The 18962-nt window shown below is 44.5% G+C and overlaps 1 protein-coding gene across 1 annotated transcript in view; it reads left to right on the top strand.

Moving 5' to 3' along the window:
* The window catches only part of TTC6 (tetratricopeptide repeat domain 6), a 158791-nt gene that overhangs the window by 21261 nt on the left and 118568 nt on the right, over window positions 1-18962 (top strand). Inside the window, exons 5-12 of the mRNA XM_040410990.1 lie at window positions 5975-6184; window positions 9980-10139; window positions 10417-10521; window positions 11875-11973; window positions 12244-12318; window positions 14458-14855; window positions 14995-15469; window positions 18000-18129. Coding sequence (XP_040266924.1) covers window positions 5975-6184; window positions 9980-10139; window positions 10417-10521; window positions 11875-11973; window positions 12244-12318; window positions 14458-14855; window positions 14995-15469; window positions 18000-18129 — 1652 coding nt within the window. The remainder of the gene's footprint in view (window positions 1-5974; window positions 6185-9979; window positions 10140-10416; window positions 10522-11874; window positions 11974-12243; window positions 12319-14457; window positions 14856-14994; window positions 15470-17999; window positions 18130-18962) is intronic.

The raw sequence follows: 18962 nt of genomic DNA, 5'->3' as shown, positions 1-18962 counted from the left end.
CAGGGTTTTACCTCTACTCTTCCTCCAGCATGACCAGCTGTTTTTGTGGAATGACCCCAGACTAGAACTTGCTTCCTGAGGTTCTGCACAACAAAAGTTTTTTTCGGGCGGAATCTCAGACAACTTGACAGGACAAACAGCAATTTTTGTGGGATCAATGATGTGTTGAGGCTCCTCCTCCCGATCAGTAGCATCAAAGGACCTCAAGAGAGCATCTGCTTTGATATTCTTCTCTGCGGCACGGAAACGAAGAACAAAATCAAAACGGGCAAAGAATAAGGACCATCTGGCTTGACGGGGATTCAGTCTTTGTGCAGACTGCAAATAGGTCAGATTTTTGTGGTCAGTGTAGATCACCACAGGATGAGATGCTCCCTCTAGAAGGTAACGCCATTCCTCCAGTGCCATTTTGATGGCCAATAACTCTCTGTCCCCAATCGAATAGTTGTGCTCAGGAGCAGAGACAGCCATGGAGAAGAAACCTCAGGTTACCATCTTACCAGAGGAAGCTTTTTGTGAAAGTACCGCCCCAGCTCCAAGAGACGATGCATTCACTTCCAGGTAGAATTGCTTGTTAGCATCAGGGCAATGGAGAACCGGAGCCACAGAAAAGGCCTACTTCAAGGTCTGGAAGGCCGATTCAGCCTCAGCTGTCGAATTCTAAGGATCTGCTCCCTTATGGGTCAAGGCAGAGATGGGAGTAGTGAAGGACGAGAAGTGCGTCACGAACTGGCGATAGTAGTTGGCGAATCCCAGGAACCGCTGGATTGCTTTTAAACCTGAAGGACGAGGCCACTTTAAAATCGCTGACAGATTCTCAGGATCTATCTGCAGACCAGTATCGGATATTATGTATCCTAGGAATGGCAGAGAGGACTGCTCAAAGGAACATTTCTCAAACTTGGCGTACAGACGATTTTCTCTTAGCCTTGGCGTACAGACGAACCTGCTTCCGGTGAGTAGTCAAATCGGGAGAAAAAACAAGGATATCATCTAGGTACACCACAACACAGGAATATAGCAAGTCTCTAAAGATATCGTTAACGAATTCCTGGAACACTGCAGGGGCATTGCTTAGTCCAAAGGGCATTACCAGGTATTCATAGTGACCATCACAGTATAGTGGTGATATAGTGGTATAGCTGGTGTTGAAGGCGGTCTTCCACTCATCCCCCTGGCGAATCCTGATCAGGTTGAAGGCCCCACGTAGGTCTAATTTGGAGACAACTTTAGCTCCCCTGAGGCGATCAAACAATTCAGGAATTAGGGGAAGAGGGTTCCTTTTTTTTTTTTACGGTTATCTTGTTAAGACCCCTGTAGTCGATGCATGGACGTAGTGAGCCATCTCTCTTCTTCACAAAGAAGAAACCTGCAACAGCCGGAGAGGAAGATTTGCGGATAAATACTCTGTCGAGGTTCTCCTTGATATATTCAGACATGGATTGTGTCTCTGCTGGTGACAGGGGATATAGGCATCCCCGAGGAGGCGAGGAGCCCGGAACCAAGTCAATAGGGCAGTCATACGGCCTGTGAGGAGGTAGCGTCTCAGTTTTCTTCTTGTCAAATACATCCGCATAAGCATGATAGTCTACTGGCAGACCCTGGAGATTGGGTGGTACCCGAGGTGACCGAGCTGGCTGAACAGAAGTAAGACACTTCCCAAGACAGGACTGTCCCCAGTCAAGACAATGAATGAAATCTCTTCAGAATAAAGCGCTCCCACCTCTAATTTTACAGGTTCCGTGATTAACTGTATGGACTCATATAGTGCCTTTCCATCGACGGATGATACCGTCAGAGGACTCTGCAGGCATTGAACAGGTATCTGATGACGATCCACTAGGCATGGTTCTCTGTAAATCGAACATCGCCTAACGACAAGGTTACCGGCAGAGTCAGAGGAGGAGAGGAATTGTCTTCACCTAGGGTTGCCTCCCCAACAGACCCTAGGCTCTGGTGTTTTCCCAGCTTCAGAGGACAGGAACAGAGAAGATGAACAGCACTGCCACAATAGAAGCAAAGCCCCCTTGTACGACGGTGACCACGTTCTTGTTCAGTCAGCCTGACTCGGTCACCCTGCTAAGGTTGTGGCGCAGCCGCAGACATAGAAGGCTGAGGGACTGAAGACGCTGGATGATATGGTCTACTCTCACGTGCTACCTCCTTAGCACGCTCCTGGAAGTGCAGATCAATCCGGGTGGCCAGGGAAATAAGGTCGTCCAGGGTAGAGGGAACATCCCGACCGGCCAGTTCATCCTTAATTTTCCCGGAGAGACCCTCCCAAAAGGCGGCCACTAAGGCCTCATTATTCCAGCCCAATTCAGAGGCCATTGTCCGGGACTGGACTGCATACTGGCCAACGGATTGACTTCCTTGGCGCAACCGCAGTATAGAAGACGCAGCTGAGGTGGTGCGTCCTGGCTCGTCAAACACCCTAAGGAAAACCTCCAGGAAGGACTGTAGGTTCATAACGACTGGGTCACTCCTCTCCCAGAGTGAGTTGATCTAGGCCAGGGCTTCTCCTGTAAGGTGCGACATTAAAAAGGCGACCTTGGCTCCGTCAGAAATAAACTGATGCGGCATCAGCTCAAAGTGCAGAGTGCACTGATTAATGAATCCCCTGCACTGTTTGGGGTCTCCATCAAAACGTGTCGGAGCTGACAAACGAGTACTAGAACATGGCACATAGGGTTTCGACGGAGCTGGTACCAGGTTAGCCGCTGCAGCGGGAGCTGAAGGGGCAGGGTTGGGGGGGCGACAGGTCATTAAGGCGCATGTTCACATTGAGTAGATAGGACAGAATATGAACCTGACATTTTCTCTCCTGAGCCAACTCCTGGCACAGTTCGGTGAGGCTTGGTGGGTTCTGATCAGCGGGATCCATGGCCTGAGCAAACTGTTATGCAAGCGGGTGTGGACCTACTGTGCCACTGACTGGGTATACTCTGGAGGGGCGTAACTAATCCACTACCTGGTCTTCACTAGAGCCTCTAGAGGTGAGGATAGGCTTGGGCCGTTAGGGTAGGTACCACTTACCAGGTGCCACTCCAGAGCAGTCCCTGAGTCAGTGGCAGCTGACCAGGGGTTCAGAGTACTCGGTGCAAACACCGAGGGGACTTGCGTAGCCAGGAGGTTCCGGGTCTGGACAGGTGGCAATCAATCGAAGTCAGTAAGCGAAGTCTGTGGTCAGAGGCAGGCGGCAAACAGGCAAAGTCCAGGAGTTCAATAAGCAAGGTCCGGTACACAGCGAAGCAGGCAAGAGAGACAACTTAGCACTTGGAGATAGACAAGCTAAAACCATGAGGTTGCTGAGGCCACTTCCTGTGGTAGGAAGCGCCTTTAAATACCTGCTGCAATACAGCCATAGGCTGGTGAGACAGAGTGCGTGTATGTGCTGCTTCATAGGTGGAGAGAGACACATCTATGTAAGTTCCAACACCAGTACAAGTCTCCAGCAGGAAGAAAATTCTGGCATGGAACACAGATACCATAGTTAAGCTATCTGCTGCCCGTGCTTGTCAGCACGGCGCATGTCCACAGGGAAAGAGGGAGCCTGGTGCCCTTGCCCGCGGTTAGGGGCAGCAGCGCCGGCACGCACCGCTGGGCTAACATTAATGCATAGATGACAGTATAAGGTATTCATAATAAATAAAATGATTTACAAAAGTGTCAAATATACTTCCATCAATTATACAAAAAAAAAGGGAAATAAGGTAACAATTTATGAGTACATGATTTAATTATGAGGATTCTAGAAGAAATATTCAGTGTGCATTGTGCAAAGAGTGCTGCCACACAGTGACAAAATAATACCACCATACAATGATGCAACAGCACCACCATACAGTGATGAAATAATGCCACCATTAATGCTGCCATAAAATGATGAAATAATACCACCATACAATGATGAAATACCTCCGTACAGTGATAAATAATACCACCATACATTGGTAAAACAATGCCATAATACATTTATGAAATTATATCACCATACAGTTATGACATACTGCCACCATACAGTGTTGAAATAATACCACTATACAGTGAAGAAATAATGCCACATACAGTGATGAAATAATACCACCATACAGCAATGAAATAATACCACTATACTGTGATGAACTGATACCACCATACAGTGATTAAATAATACTACCATACAGTGATTAAATAATACCACTATAATGTAATGAATTAATACCACCATGGGGATTTTAAATCTGCAACAATGTAAATGACAATGTGCATGATGGGCTCCGATATTTTCCTGAAAGGAATATATTGGCAAAAGTCTCAGCTTTTAATATCTGCTTGTATGACCAGCTAGTATAGTCAGTGGCATATCCTTTTGGTGCATTTTCTTCAGTGATTTGTATAATTGTATTTTCATCCGCACAATGCTCTGGTCTGTGTAGGATGCCCTTGTGGTGCATGTGGACCGCGCTGGCGTCCTCCTTTGTACGCATTAATTGCTGGGGATGGTCGTTTGCTGCGGTCCACATGCGGTGGGACTGCTCCCCCAATGAGAAACACGCTACAGTGTTTGGGGTTTGAGCAGCTCCCCCATATCTGCCACGATATTTCTGTGGTTCACATGCGGTGGGACTGCTCACCCAATGAGAAACACGCTACAGTGTTTGGGGTTTGAGCAGTTCCCCCATATTGGCCACTGCAATTCTGTGATTTTGTTTTATATGTATTGAATGTGCCTTCATCTGGCAATTGAACATTCCTTTGCACCTGGAAACCTCCATCACATGGTCTGATATGGGTGTGGCTTACAGTCTGGCTTTGTTCACATTGCACTAGTTGTCCTGCTAGGCGGTTGTGTGGAAGCCTGGCTGTGAGCTGGATCTCATCACCTTCAGACCGTGTTCACACGATAGTTAGAGCAGTGGTAGGACCCCGTGCCATGCTGAGTGACCGTGACGTGGTGCATGATGGGCTCCGATATTTTCCTGACAGGAATATATTGGCAAAAGTCTCAGCTTTTAATATCTGCTTGTATGACCAGCTAGTATAGTCAGTGGCATATCCTTTTGGTGCATTTTCTTCAGTGATTTAGACAATGTGGATTCCAATCACAACTACTTGAAATGTCCACCGTGTAAAAATACCCTTAGTGAGCATAATAAACTATACAGTATCTATAGAGATATGCATATATTATAATATTCTCATTACTTAAATGGTCTGTCTGGAGACAGAAAGTTCCTAATATAGTGCAATTGGGAAAAGTGCAACGGTTGCCAGATTTCAGGGTCAACACTGTGGCCCCGTAAAATCCACTTCCACATTTGACGTTCTGACACGGGCAGAAGGCTTCCTCCCACTCTCTGTGTCAGTGATGGACCTGAACGGAGCCCTTTTATTACCATTGTGTGGGTAGGCTGTAAACATGACTTGGCTCCCATTGTTTTCAATGGTAGGCAGCGCTGCAGTTTGCGGGCCGACAGTTTAAAGCCATGACTGCGCCAAGAAGGGGCATGTCTTTTCTTGGCGCTGTGTGCACACAACTGCCACTTGGAGCTGTGGAGGGTGTCTGCTTGTGGGTTAGCTCCAAGCTGCAAGCAGGTCTTCAACATCCGAACTGAACAACGAGGTATATACAGTAGATCTTGACAGTGTCAGGATCTGCCGTGTGAGCAGGCCCTAAAAGATCCTCTCAACTATAACATGGTATTTTATAAAACTGCGGTTCTGATTTGCGATAAAGGAGCCTTCGGGTCCCCCCATGCACCAAGGCATGGCTGCTACCTCCACCCTCCATGAATGGAGCATCTCTGCAGTTTCAGTGTTATCTTATGAGATTAGCGTTTTTATTCTTTCACAGTGGTAGATATATTGTATTCTTTTTTATGTGGTCTTTTAAATAATGAATCCATGTTCTATGTCATCTTTACATCTCGTGTGAGAACTTGAAAGCAGTAAAATTGAGTAATTCTATTTTTATTTTTTTTATTTTTTTCAGATTTGGTGAACATCAGACAATCCATCACCTCTGCACCTTGTCACCCAACCATGTCCTACCAAGCTACCTTCAAGTGTCTTCACGGGTGCATCACACAGTGGACAGAAAAGGCCATAATATCGAGCTGAATGTTACCATCGCGCCCGAAAGGAACCAAGTAATTGACGCCAAATACGGCTTGCCAAATGGCTGTGAAGAAGAAGACTGGGGGTAATAATATCTTTAGTATTTTAATATTGGTAGTGGGTCATCCAGCTTATCCCCTATTGTCACAATGTAGGGGGAGGGGAGGAACACCAGAATGACAACAGAAGGAAAATGACCACCACCTAGGAAACTCTAAACCTAGCCCTGACTCCTGTCAATATGAATAGACCATACATACACCGTGAACCTAGGCCCTAGTAACCCTGAATAGCCCTAGGAGTAGTGACGGGTTCTGAGACCACTGCTTCCTTCCCAGATGAACGAACCAGCGTCTCCCTGAGGCCTAGTGAGCAAAAGGGAACAACAAAATACAAAGGGACGTACACTTATCTTCCATAGAAAATGGATGAGCAGGAACTCAGATGAGGACCACACACCAGCTCTTCCAACTGCAGGCAGATAATATCAACTGCATGGTATGAAGTGTGAGTCCAGACTAAATAGAGGAGCAGTAATGACCACAAGCTACACCTGAGACAAGAGGTGTGGTCATTACCAACAACAACACTGCAACAAGTGAAAACAGATAGGCTGTCAGATAACCTAATGTGCAGCCAGTCTCTCAGATCTTCTCACCTCTGTCACAGGAGGGACCGTGACACCTATGCACAGGATAGAGGATATGGGTCAGACTACTGGGGCCTCTGCCAATACAACTAATCCCCTATTCACAGGATAGGAGATAAGGGTCCGACCACTGGGGCCCCTGACGATCATGACCACATTTGAATAGAGTGGACCCATGCACCCTGCCTCCCCATTCAACTCTGCTGGGCACATACTCAGCTACTGTGTCTCCAGCAGTGCCATAGAGTTGAATAGAGCGGTGGACGCACATGCTTGTCTTTCACTCCATTCAAACGGGCTAGCATGGGCCGCAGTTCACATGTTCCGCAGGGGCCACGGAGGTCTAGCTAGCAGGGCTAGCATGGAGAGCAAACTATGGTCCCGAGTAAATTCTGTCATGGTCTTGCAGTGTCTCTGCAGGGTATAAAATGTAATTCTATTAATATATTCCATTATACTACTTTTCCACCCCTTGGCAGAATCCACAGCTATTTGCATTGTCAGCCTAGCTGAGCAGAGTAGTTTTGCGGACAGGGCTGAAGACAGGTGTAATTGCCTGACAGTCATTATCTCTCCTGTTGGAATGTGGTCTCTCTTAAGAAATCACTTATCCATGACAGTCCCTCCCATTTACACAAAGAGCCCATTACAGGAGCGTGTGCATGGGATGCTTGATTCCCAGTGCGTCAAGACCTGGCCCCCACTTGTCACCCGTCTCATGAGTGATATGTGTTTACTTTCGCCAGTCACTGTGTCCAGCCTGGAACCCCCAGTATCTCTCACAACAAATTAAACGGGGTATGAATGAATTTTAACTCGCCTTCTTGTCATCAGTACATCTTCATAGTGACCTCCAGAATGTGCTCATTTCATTATATTGAAGTGTTTGACACCTGAATTGTATAGAGAAACTCTGAGTGAATTTGGTCTTTCACCCTTCCAAAATATCCATTACAAAATATTCAGGACCCACAATAGAAATATTGGGGTTTACCTGCAAGGATCAGCATTATAATTCATCCCAACCGCTGTATCAAACATACAGGATCGAGGGCTATTCAGTCAAGTACTGGAGAATCCCCAAGATTTCTACATTCTGCACCTAGGGAATATTTTAGGCGGATTTAATTGAGAATTCAGGGGTACCATACCTGCCTGAACAAGCTGCAGAGCTGGAACATTATACATCTATCATCTGAGGTCCCAGGATAGGAGAAAGGGCAAGTTTTATGTACACTCGTCCCTCGAGATCAGCCATAGCGGCTATGTCCACTGTGTAAATGGCTTAAACAATGGTTTCCAATTACAATCGCCAGTGATCCTTAACCCTAAAGGTTTTATTGGTTTCACTATTCAAATAAGGAGCTCTTCTTATCTGGGGATATTATCGAAACTGCCAGAACAATGGTTTCCAGTTACAAACCGCAGTGATCCGTTGATCAGTAGAAGACCAGGGTTAAACAGCAACCTCAACAATTCTGCTCCCCCGTACACTTGCTGGACTGGATGAGGTTGCAGTATAATTTCCTAATGTCTCTAGTCTTAGAGATAGTTGTAAGGTGGCCAATGACATATAATTCAGCCAAGTTATTGGTCCTGATTTCCGCATGAACATGTCCTTTTGGCTCCTCAGAATCTATATACTTATTAACAGTGGATAAAAAGCTGTCCAGTCTGTCAGCTGTATTACCTTGTCGGCAGATCCCATTAAAGCTCGTGGAATCCACTGACAAAAATCAGAGGCCAGACTTTTAAGGTGCATTTAGATGGCCCGAGAATCCCGACAATCTGCCCATGTAAATGTGCAGCTGATCACCCAATGAACGAGCGAAAAGCTTGGTCGTCGGGTGATCCTGTTGTTAATGCAGGCGCCACCGATCATGGTTTCTGAGCAGCAGATTGTGTGGTCTAAACAGCGATCTGCCGCTCAGATACCATGAATCTGTATGAAGACAGGGATCACTATAGCGATCCCTCATCCTCATACAGTCAAGGAGATTGCTGCATGTAAATGTGTGGTCTCCTTCACTGACCAAGCACCTTTAGTTTATGAATAGCATGGAACTACAATTGGTAGGAATATAGACTACAGGGTGGGGGAGCAGTAGATAGCATCTCTCCATACCAGGGTGTAAGAAGTAACCACAGGGCCCCATAGCACATCTTTGTGCGTGCACCCACTTTATCACAACAACTTCCATCAGCAAATTCTAAAAAGCTTATGACTAGTCTACCTAAACAGGGATAATTCACACAGTGATGTCACACTACAAGGATAATGCTCACAGGGATGGAATAATGGCATGATACTGTGCACAGTGATGTCACAGCACCGGGATAATCTGCACAGTGATGTCACAGTACAGGGATAATTCACACAGTGATGTCACACTACAAGGATAATTCACACAGTGATGTCACACTACAAGGATAATTCACACAGTGATGTCACAGCACCGAGATAATCTGCACAGTGATGTCACAGTACAGGGATAATCTGCACAGTGATGTCACAGTACAGGGATAATCTGCACAGTGATGTCACAGTACAGGGATAATCTGCACAGTGATGTCACAGTACAGGGATAATCTGCACAGTGATGTCACAGCACCGGGATAATCTGCACAGTGATGTCACAGCACCGGGATAATCTGCACAGTGATGTCTCAGTACAGGGATAATGCTCACAGTGATGTAATAATGTAATGATAATGTTTTTCACAGTGATGTCACAGTACAGGGATAGTGCACGCAGTGATGTCATAATACAGAGTCATTGATGTCATAGAGCACACTACGTAGCACAGGAATAACACAAAAAATGTCACCATATACCTGCTTCCTCACAGCACAGTAAAAAACATGTAATGATGTCACATGCAGGTATAACATACAAACAGTGCACAATACAATGAATAATATAGTGATGTCACAATGCAGGAATTGTCACACAGAAGGGATGATGTACACAGCAGGGGTAACTATGGGGCTCCATAGTAAAACTTACAATGAGACCACATTCAATGCACCATGACACGTTGCGTGCACGTCATTACTAACTGCACCATATGTTTGAGTGGGAATGGGCCCCCTCAGTTGTTGGGCCCCATAGTAGCTGCTATGCCTGCTACTCTGGTAGATATGCCCATGTCTCCATAATTGATACGTGCTCTTATATAATGTGTGGAAGAGGCCTCAGACACGAATTTACTCAGTCTGTGTTATTGCAGGCCTCTACAGGATGGAATTTCAGCCTCTTCATTACCGTCTCTGGACCAGAAGGGTGGTGTTGTTACCCTGCCTCCTCGAAATCCACAGAGCCTACCGCAGTGGCAGAAGATTGCTGAATATTATGTGGAAGGACCCCGAATGCAGCTTGTTGGAGAACAGGTAACATGACTTCTTGTAATAAAAAAGCCACATGGTGTGCTTTCTCTCCTCACTACTGAAGAAAGGCCCCGTAGAAGGTCAGCGAGTTGTCTCAGCGCTCAGACCCCACCAAACAAAGCCTCTTGTCACTATGACATATCAGAACTTTGTTAAAAGTATAGATGCAGTGCAAATTTTATTAGTACATGTTTTTTCACAGGCAGAAAAGGTTGACGAGCTTTCGTTAATATATAGTATGTTACTGTATTATTTGTATGTCTCTGTTGTGTATATACAGGCTTTTCTGAACCCAGGAACGCTGAAGATGTTCTGGGCTCCAGCTCCTCCCAAATTCTCATCTCCTCTGTCACTGATGCAGAAGACCCTGTTCGCCAAGTATGAGGTAACTATGACCAGGACATTAGTATTTTTTTTTTCTTTTTTTTGGGGGGGGGGGGCTTATATTTTCATTTGAATTTTTTTTATTTTTCTGTACCTTTATCCTTCAGTTTTATGTTTAGTATGGCTTAGAAATACTGTTCAGAATTCTACAACAGCTAATAACAGGTAGTAACTAAAGAGTAATATAAGACCAGAAGGCACTCCTTATGAGAATAGAGATGGGTCTGCTGAGGCTGTCCTTACCTGGGCCCCTTGTAAAGCTGCACATTCACAGTAGAGCATACTTTCCAAATCAGGGAGTATCTGAAAAGGGACACGTGTAGGGACAGTGCAGGAGAATGAATGCCAGTGGATTCTGAAATTAAAAAAATGACATATTCAGGTTCAGTTTGTGGGATAAAAAATTTGTGACGGAGGCCTTTTGAAACCCAAATCACTGAGAAGGTGCACAAAGCGACATTAAAATTGCTGCTGAATGACATAGGTCAGTGTTGGCGAACCTATGGCACGGGTGCCAGAGGCGGCACTCGGAGCCCTCTCTGTGGGCACCCGCACCCTGGAAAAAGTCTATGGCACACTAATATGACTTCGATTTTTCCTGCCCTTCATCAGCGCAGGGCTCGCTATGAACAGCACAGGCAGCGCACTGAGTGTAGCAGGCTATTATAGCTAAATGATAGAGTACATGGAAGATATACTATGTTTGACTGTAGAATTCAGGTTAAATTACCGTGTTGGCACTTTGCGATAAATAAGTGGGCTTTGGGTTGAAGTTTGGGCACTCAGTCTCTGACATAGGTGGTGATCTTGTGGTTTACTTACCTCCCCAGGCTTCATTAATACGTCTTGTAAGAAAGCTGAAAATATTGTGCACATCATGTTTCTTTTTATTTATTTTACTCACTTACATAGTGGACATTTTACTAATCAGACAGATCAGGAAGAGAGAGAACTTGCAGTAATTCAAAGCTACCCAGCTCTCTCTCTTCCTGATCTCTTTCATTGATCAGGCATGGAGCTTTATGGGTGCCAGACCCCTCTGACCGGGTGCCAGACCCCTAAGACCTGCTATCAAGATTTTTTGCAAATAGTCTGAAAATAGGTAGATTTATTGGGGTCTTTATCCCCAAAAAATACAGATGTAGTAGAGCTGAAGTGGACAATTAACCATGTTTTTTGCACCTTGATGCTTTTTGTAGTTAAAATGTCTTGCCAGATTTACTCATAACATTCCTCTGAGTTCTGATACTTATTGATGAACACATGTGATATTTGCTGCGTGCTGTTTATTCTTCATGCTGTCATTTTTTACAATTCTTCCTAATATGTCGGAATGTATTTTGCCATCTTCTAGAGCTGCTTGGATGAACAGGATGAAGTAGAAGAATTTGCGTCCATTCAGGCAGAGAGCGAGTCGTCAGATGAGGAGAATGTAGAAGACCTGGCGATGCTGGTAAATTCTGGACTTCTCATTAGATCTCATTCGTGAAGGACATTTATGTAGATGGGAAAATATTTTGACTAGTTCAATCCATCTATGGATGAGAATAATTGCAGAAGCACAGCGTATTTCAGGAGATGACTATAGCTTTCTATAGGGAAATATTCATCAGTCTACTTACAGAATTCTGTACATTGATATAGTGATGTAACATCCAGTTATAGGACACCATTCCTCCATTTTTTATAGATATATTTTTTCCTTATTGCTTTGCGTTCATAGGACAGAATTTTATCTCGGAGATATCAATCATTGCCAGATGTCCATCTGTCATCTTCATCTGCTGGATCGTCAATGGTAAGTAAATGTGTTAATATCCAACGGCTTATTCAATGTCAGAAAATTTGGCAGATAGATGAAAGACAAATGTGTTACACGTGACCCCAGAGTTGTTTCATGACCAGAACTGTATGCGCCAATTGCTGGACATGGAAAATAAGTAGAAACATATGGCAGTAACTAGAGGACAGTCTATAATTGAGACTGAGCCATTGAATTTTAACACAAATGTGATATTGTTGTGTGTATGGCTCAAGAATTACCGATGGTTCTGCTATTGGGTTTGCCCCCTCTCATGTCTCCCCGATCTGTAAGAAATTAGCAGAGGTTGTGATTAGGGATGAGCGAATCGACTTCAGATGAAACATCCGAAGTCGATTCGCATAAAACTTCATTCTAATACTGTACGGAGCAGGAGCGCCGTATAGTATTAGAATGTATTGGCTCCGATGAGCCCAAGTTATTGCTTCGCGAAGTCTCGCATAGTAACTTCATAAATTAATTTGTACTGTAAAAAAACATTTCCCGAACTCAGGTTCGGTTCCAAGGTACGACTTGGATGTTTCATCCGAAGTCGATTCTCTCAGCCCTAGTTGTGATGTGGACTGGGTGGTTAAAGTGCCTCTATAATTCCATTTCATTTAAAAGGTCCAATCTTCTGTGCTGTTTCAGTTTAAAATGTTTCATCTTTATAGGGGTCAGAACTACATTTTTCTGTTACAGAGCTGTAAAGGGCCCTTTACACTGCCCATGTTCGGGCAGATTGTCGCTAACGAGTGTTTGTATGGACGCCCATTTGTGATAATCTGCCAGTGTGAAGGAGCCATTCATCACTCATTGATCGGGTAATAGGATCGTTGGTGCGGACACCTAAATAATTGTTTGCCGACAGCAGATCGTGTTATCTAAACAGGGGGCAAGCAATGATTCTGTATGTTCTGTATGGGGAAGAGCGATTGCATTAGCAATACCCTTGCTATGCACAGATTTATGCAGCTCAGTACTAGCTGTATTATTATTATTGTTATTACCTGGCTGGATCTCTGAGATCACTACCACGTGTACAGCACCAATGATGGATCTGTCTGGGGTAAAGGCTGCCTCCTGTCTTTTTTCTCTTGTATATGGGTTATAGGCTGGTCATACACATAGGATTGTTCTGCTGAAAAAGCTACTGCCGGACTCCTGTCAATGGTTTATCACCCAGAGAGCAAAAGGATCAGGCAGTTGAAATCCAGTTGCTTAAGCCTCCTCGACATATGCCGTTGTGGGACAGTCGGCAGGTCCCCCACATACATTAGATAGTCACTGAATTAGTAGCTTTTGCATAAATACATCTAAGGGCCTCTTTAAATATATATCCGTCCCAGTTTCTGGTTCAGTCTTTGTCTGGAATAGTGCAGAAACGCTGAAGGAGACACTATAGCCAGAACTGATCATATAGTTTTCTGTGGGATCATTCATATTCATCTAGCGCATACGTTGTGATGTCAAATAGTGACTGACAGAAAAACACTTCATGCTGGTTATTCTTGTCCGGCACTATCAGTCCATGGACGCCGAACCTGATCACTAAAGTGTACTTACACATATATCAGTTAGGTCTGTCTCTGCCAAAAAACAACACGGGACACAACTGATGTGTGCTCAGCCTTAGGCCTCATGCACATGACCATATCCGTTTTGCGGTCCACAAATCTCACCGTCTGCATATTTTTTGCAGACCCATTGACTTTAAAGGGTCCATGGTCCACACTTTGTGGGCATATTATATCTTTTTGCAGAATGGACATACAGATGCAGAAAGCACACAGATGATCCTTGTGCTTTCCGCAACCGTATGTCTGTTCCGCAAAAGGATAGAACATGTCCTATACTTGGCCACTAAATGTTGACCACGCCCCATTTAAGTGAGTGGGTCTACATAAAATGCGGATGCAACACGGATGGTACCTGTATTTTGTGGATCTGCTATTTATGGAACACAAAATACATCTAGTTGTGTACATGAGGCCTAATATGTATGGCTAGATAGATAGATGGATACCGTAGATATGAACAGTAGGTATGATGTTCAATGCTATTTACAGCTAATATTTTTGTAAAGGAATTTATATAGTTGAAATACTTGACATTTTCTGTATTTTTGTTGTCTAGAAATCAATCTCTACCCCAGATCTATCAGTCCATAGGGAAAGTATGTTTCATCTTTCAGCTGACTTTCAGACCAGTATGAAAGAGCTGGAAATGTGGAAGCAGCAGTGTTACAAGTCAGAAATAACTCTACCAGCTGGTCCTGGTGTCCATAATGAAGTTCATGAAGAAGAAGAAGCACAAGCTGCAGGGCCTCTGCCACACAGCACCCTGAAGCCAGTCTTACCTGTGGAGAAAGGCAATGAGTCCTTTTCTTCTGATTCTGGAGTTGTCACAGCTCACGTCTTAAAAAGTGTTATTCCCTTTAAGAATAAATTAAAGGAAAAGAGAAGACTCCTGCATCCATCAAAGTTCCAGGGAGTTCTACAGAAGCTGAACCAACCACCCTGCACCATACAAAGGTTAGTATTTTTTAACTTTGTGCATGGGGCTGCTGACGCCTCCACGGATTATATCCTAGTTATACACTACACTTTGTGGTCACTATTATATTAGGAATATATGCCTACTATTAAATTAAAGTATTTCATTTTTAAATAGATCTATATCCCTGGTAAGAACACCAGTCAGACCAAGCTCTGCTCAGCGTCTGAGGAGCAAAAGTCTTCCACCCCAGCTAGATTTTTCTTGCTTCTTGAAGACACACGGTGGCTTCCAGACTGGTCAGGATATTCGTGAATGGGTGAGAGATATCTGGAACAATTGGTTTGATGAGGTTTTTCCACCAAGTCAGGCATCGGTTGAGGATGACCACAAGTATTTTGATATGACTGGCGTCATTCATACTGAACAAGTTGCCAAGGAGGAAACGTCATGGACCATTGGATTGGATTCAATACCTGCACTTCTGGTTGAAGACCCAGCAGCATCAGTACAAGATGTAATGGGAGAGATTTCTGATTTGACCAATCGAATAGAACAACAGAAGACACCTTCGATATTTCACTACTGTAGAAGGGGTGCACTTCACAGAAAGATTGGGAATTTAACACTGGCTCTTCAAGATTTGGACTTGGTAAGAATATAGAATATAGAAAAAGAGCAAAGATGTTTTAGGGTTTACATCCAAGGGCAATAAATTAATTTCCTGGTTACAAGCAGGGTGAGACTTTACCACCAGTGTAAGAGGGAGTCTAAGAGGGGCCTTGGCTTTTACATAAATGTTTCCAAAGGTTCAGAAGAAGACAATTTCTGTCACGGGTAGAGTCACTGGAATCAGGATAGAGCGGAGGTGCATCCCCTGAGCTGCCACCTGGTCCCCTGTCCCTGCCTACTTGCACCACCCGCCCTAGTTGACGCAGCGCAACTGGGCGACAGTCCCTAACCTACTAAGTGCAAGCAGAGAGAAAGAGACAGCAGGGAAGAGGACAGCCACTGAGAAGTTATAATAAGCGGACAAGAGGTAGAACAAAAACGGAAGGCGAGGCGGGTCAACTAGCCGAGGTCAGTCCAGGAGGTCACGTCAGAACAAGGGAAGAGGCAAAGACAAATCCGTAAACAAGCCGAGGTCAAAATCCGAGAGGTAGCGTCAAGGTACAGGGAGCAGGCAGAAGAGGTGTCAAGAGGCGGATCAAGGTTCAATTCCAGAGGTAGCTTAATAACAATAAAGTACACAGCCTATAGGACGAAAATCACAGGCAACCTGTAGCCAGCAGGCCGCCTGTATTTATAGTGGGGAGTGAGGGTCATGTGACGTGGCCAGCGTCACATGACCGACAGACAGACAAGTCGAGCACCGAGTGATCAGCTCGGCGCTCAAGGCAGCCCTAGGAGCAGGGAGCCTCCCAGCTAGCAAAGCCGCCTTGGGAACGAGGCCAAACACAGATCCTCGCTCCCGAAGCTAAGCAGCAGGTCTGCGGCTGATGGAAGACCGAGTGTGCCTTCGGCGCCCCGTTACAATTTCTCTTTTCAGCTGAGCCAGTCATTAGGGTCCTTATTAGAGATGAGCTTTTGAGATTTGGTTTGTTCCAGGTTTGCTGAGAGAAGACAGAGAGACTTGTATGTTTCTTGGCAACATATATGCGTTGTCTGGAGATGTAATCTTTCTCATTGCGGAGAGCGCCTATGTGTGGAGTATTGTAGGCCAGGCAATGTCCTTCTGGGTTTTAGCTTTCTTAAGCCTATCTGATGCCAGCAGATGTAAGATGTGCTAATTTCCATATATTTTCCCCGAAACCCAGAGGAAGTTTGACTGGCTTACGGTACCTTTCATGCTTACTAGGCTCCCTCTAATAAAATAAATAGTAAACCAACCAAGACCTCTCAGGCAGCCAAGCAAAGTTTCTTTTCTCAGCTTTGTTAAAGGGTAGTTACCCAGAAAGAGCTGGATTCCTGGTATAAGACAGTTTTTCTTTCCTTTTGGAAAGGAGGCTAGCTTGCTTGTCTCTTTTCCAGAGAAGCATTATTTTCAGATTCAAGTACAGCAATAGATAAAAAAATTCTTATTATGAAAATGCACTGATTGAACAGTTTGAGGCTACCACCAGGAGAAAATCGTATTATGAAAAAGCACTGAGAGAGAGAGAGAGCCTAGTATGTATGTCTAACATCAGTTGGCATCAGAAAGCCTTACTTTACATTATCTTTTTTGTCAGGAAAGCTTATTTGCATAGCTTTTCTGACAAAAAGGAAAGGAAAGGTAGATCTTTCTGATGCCAACTAATTTTAGATTTAGAAATGAATCATAAAAAAAAAATCAGGTTTGGTAGAATCCAACGTTTTTGGGAAATTCTTCACAAATTGCGAACCAGTAGAATCGATTTGCTCATCCTTAATTTATATCTTATGGAGGATGAGCCCTCAGAATCTTCTGTTGGGGTCAAGGATAAAAAGGCAGTGAACATTTCTGTCTTTGGATTATTCACTTATCACACTGCCAGGGAATCAGCTTGTGGAATTACTTGTCTCAGAACCTCTGTGAATGGCTCCATGTTGTAACCGGTGGTGGTGCCGGCAATATACTACTTTGTGTTTATACCCCATAACTGCTGCAGCCAGACACTAGTGGTCTTGTGCCATATACCACTGAAGCACTGGCAGCAGTGTTGATGGGGAGTATAAGGCATGTCATCGCTGCAGCCGTGTACACAAAGCCCAGTGGGAAGGACAGAAATAACGGAACAATTAGTGAGTATTCTGTACTTTCTTTTTTTCTGTTATTTTATCACATTTATGGTCTCTGGGCACTTTTCAAAATAACTCCGACAAATGACTTAAGAAGCAGTATACTGCCAGAAGAGCATTCAACGCTCCCCTCCTTTTAATAGGCCTCATAGTAGACCTTGCCTCTTGTTGTATGGAAACTGACTGTAGCAGGAGCCCTGCGCCGCTGCATTTTGTGCCATATGAGATGAGGCATTCTCACCTCCTTAGGAAAGCCCATCCACTCCCTGTTAAAATTGAAAGGGATCAGCAGGATGTTGTCACCTTTGCAAGATTCCTACTAGACCTTGTTTAGGATCTGGCAGAAAAGCCTTATTTCCAAGGTTTGCTGTTCCTTTAAGTGGGACTTGTGCTGTCTGTTTATTCCTTGCTCTTCCCCACAGGTTATAAAACATGAACCACAACTGCTGGATGCATATTGGCACCGACATTTAATTTACCTTCTGCAAGGCAAGACAAGCGAAGCTTTGGATGACCTGAACCTTATTACTAAATATAATAAAACTCACGCAGGTAAGAAATAGGAGACTTGCTAAAAGCCCTAACTCCACAGGTCAGCCTTTAATACTGTGAGGTTAGAGAAGACTGCAGAGCACATGGCTGTGCCACAGACTATTCAACACTGGCTATTTCTAAGCTGGGGGTTTGTGCTCTTGTGCGATGGGGAATATTTTATTTGCTCAGTTACTTTAGGTGCTATGGCGCACATTCGTCGACCTATGCCTATTTTTCTGGCGCACTTTACTCCAAAGTTGTGCCTTATCTGCTGTAGGATGCATTCATTTTAATCACTTGCACCATCAACGTCAGTAGATAGGATAAATAGACTTAACCATGATAAAAGATATATACAAATATAACTTGCAGAGTAAAGTAAGTAACAGTCACCCAAAGCTGTGAACAAATGAGCGAGCTCCACATCCACCAGTGCCCAGCATGGCACCTGGCCGGCGCCCCCATACCATACAAAGAGAGGTGATGGTAGCAAGACATCTTATCCTGATGATGTCTTCAATGGAGCTGAGCTTTTTGTTTCATAGCTAGAAGTTTACCCCTCCCCACCTAAAGGTCAGTGTGCAGGTACAGTTACATCATACTTCAGTAATGCCAGGTATCACTATGTACCACTAACCAACTACATTACAAGGAATTATATTGGAAAGGACGACTAAATACCTTTAGATATACACCCATGACTTTATTCTATGTTAAAGGGATTGTCTCACCTCAGACAATGGGGTCTTTTCACTAGGATATACCACCAGTGGCAGATAGGTCACACCTCTGAGACCCGCTCTTATCTCCAGAACGGGACCGCCAATGAATATGGAGGGCAGCTGCGAATT

Source organism: Bufo bufo, chromosome 11, assembly GCF_905171765.1.
Source record: "Bufo bufo chromosome 11, aBufBuf1.1, whole genome shotgun sequence".
Taxonomy (NCBI): domain Eukaryota; kingdom Metazoa; phylum Chordata; class Amphibia; order Anura; family Bufonidae; genus Bufo; species Bufo bufo.
This window is presented reverse-complemented; position numbering and strand designations above follow the sequence as displayed.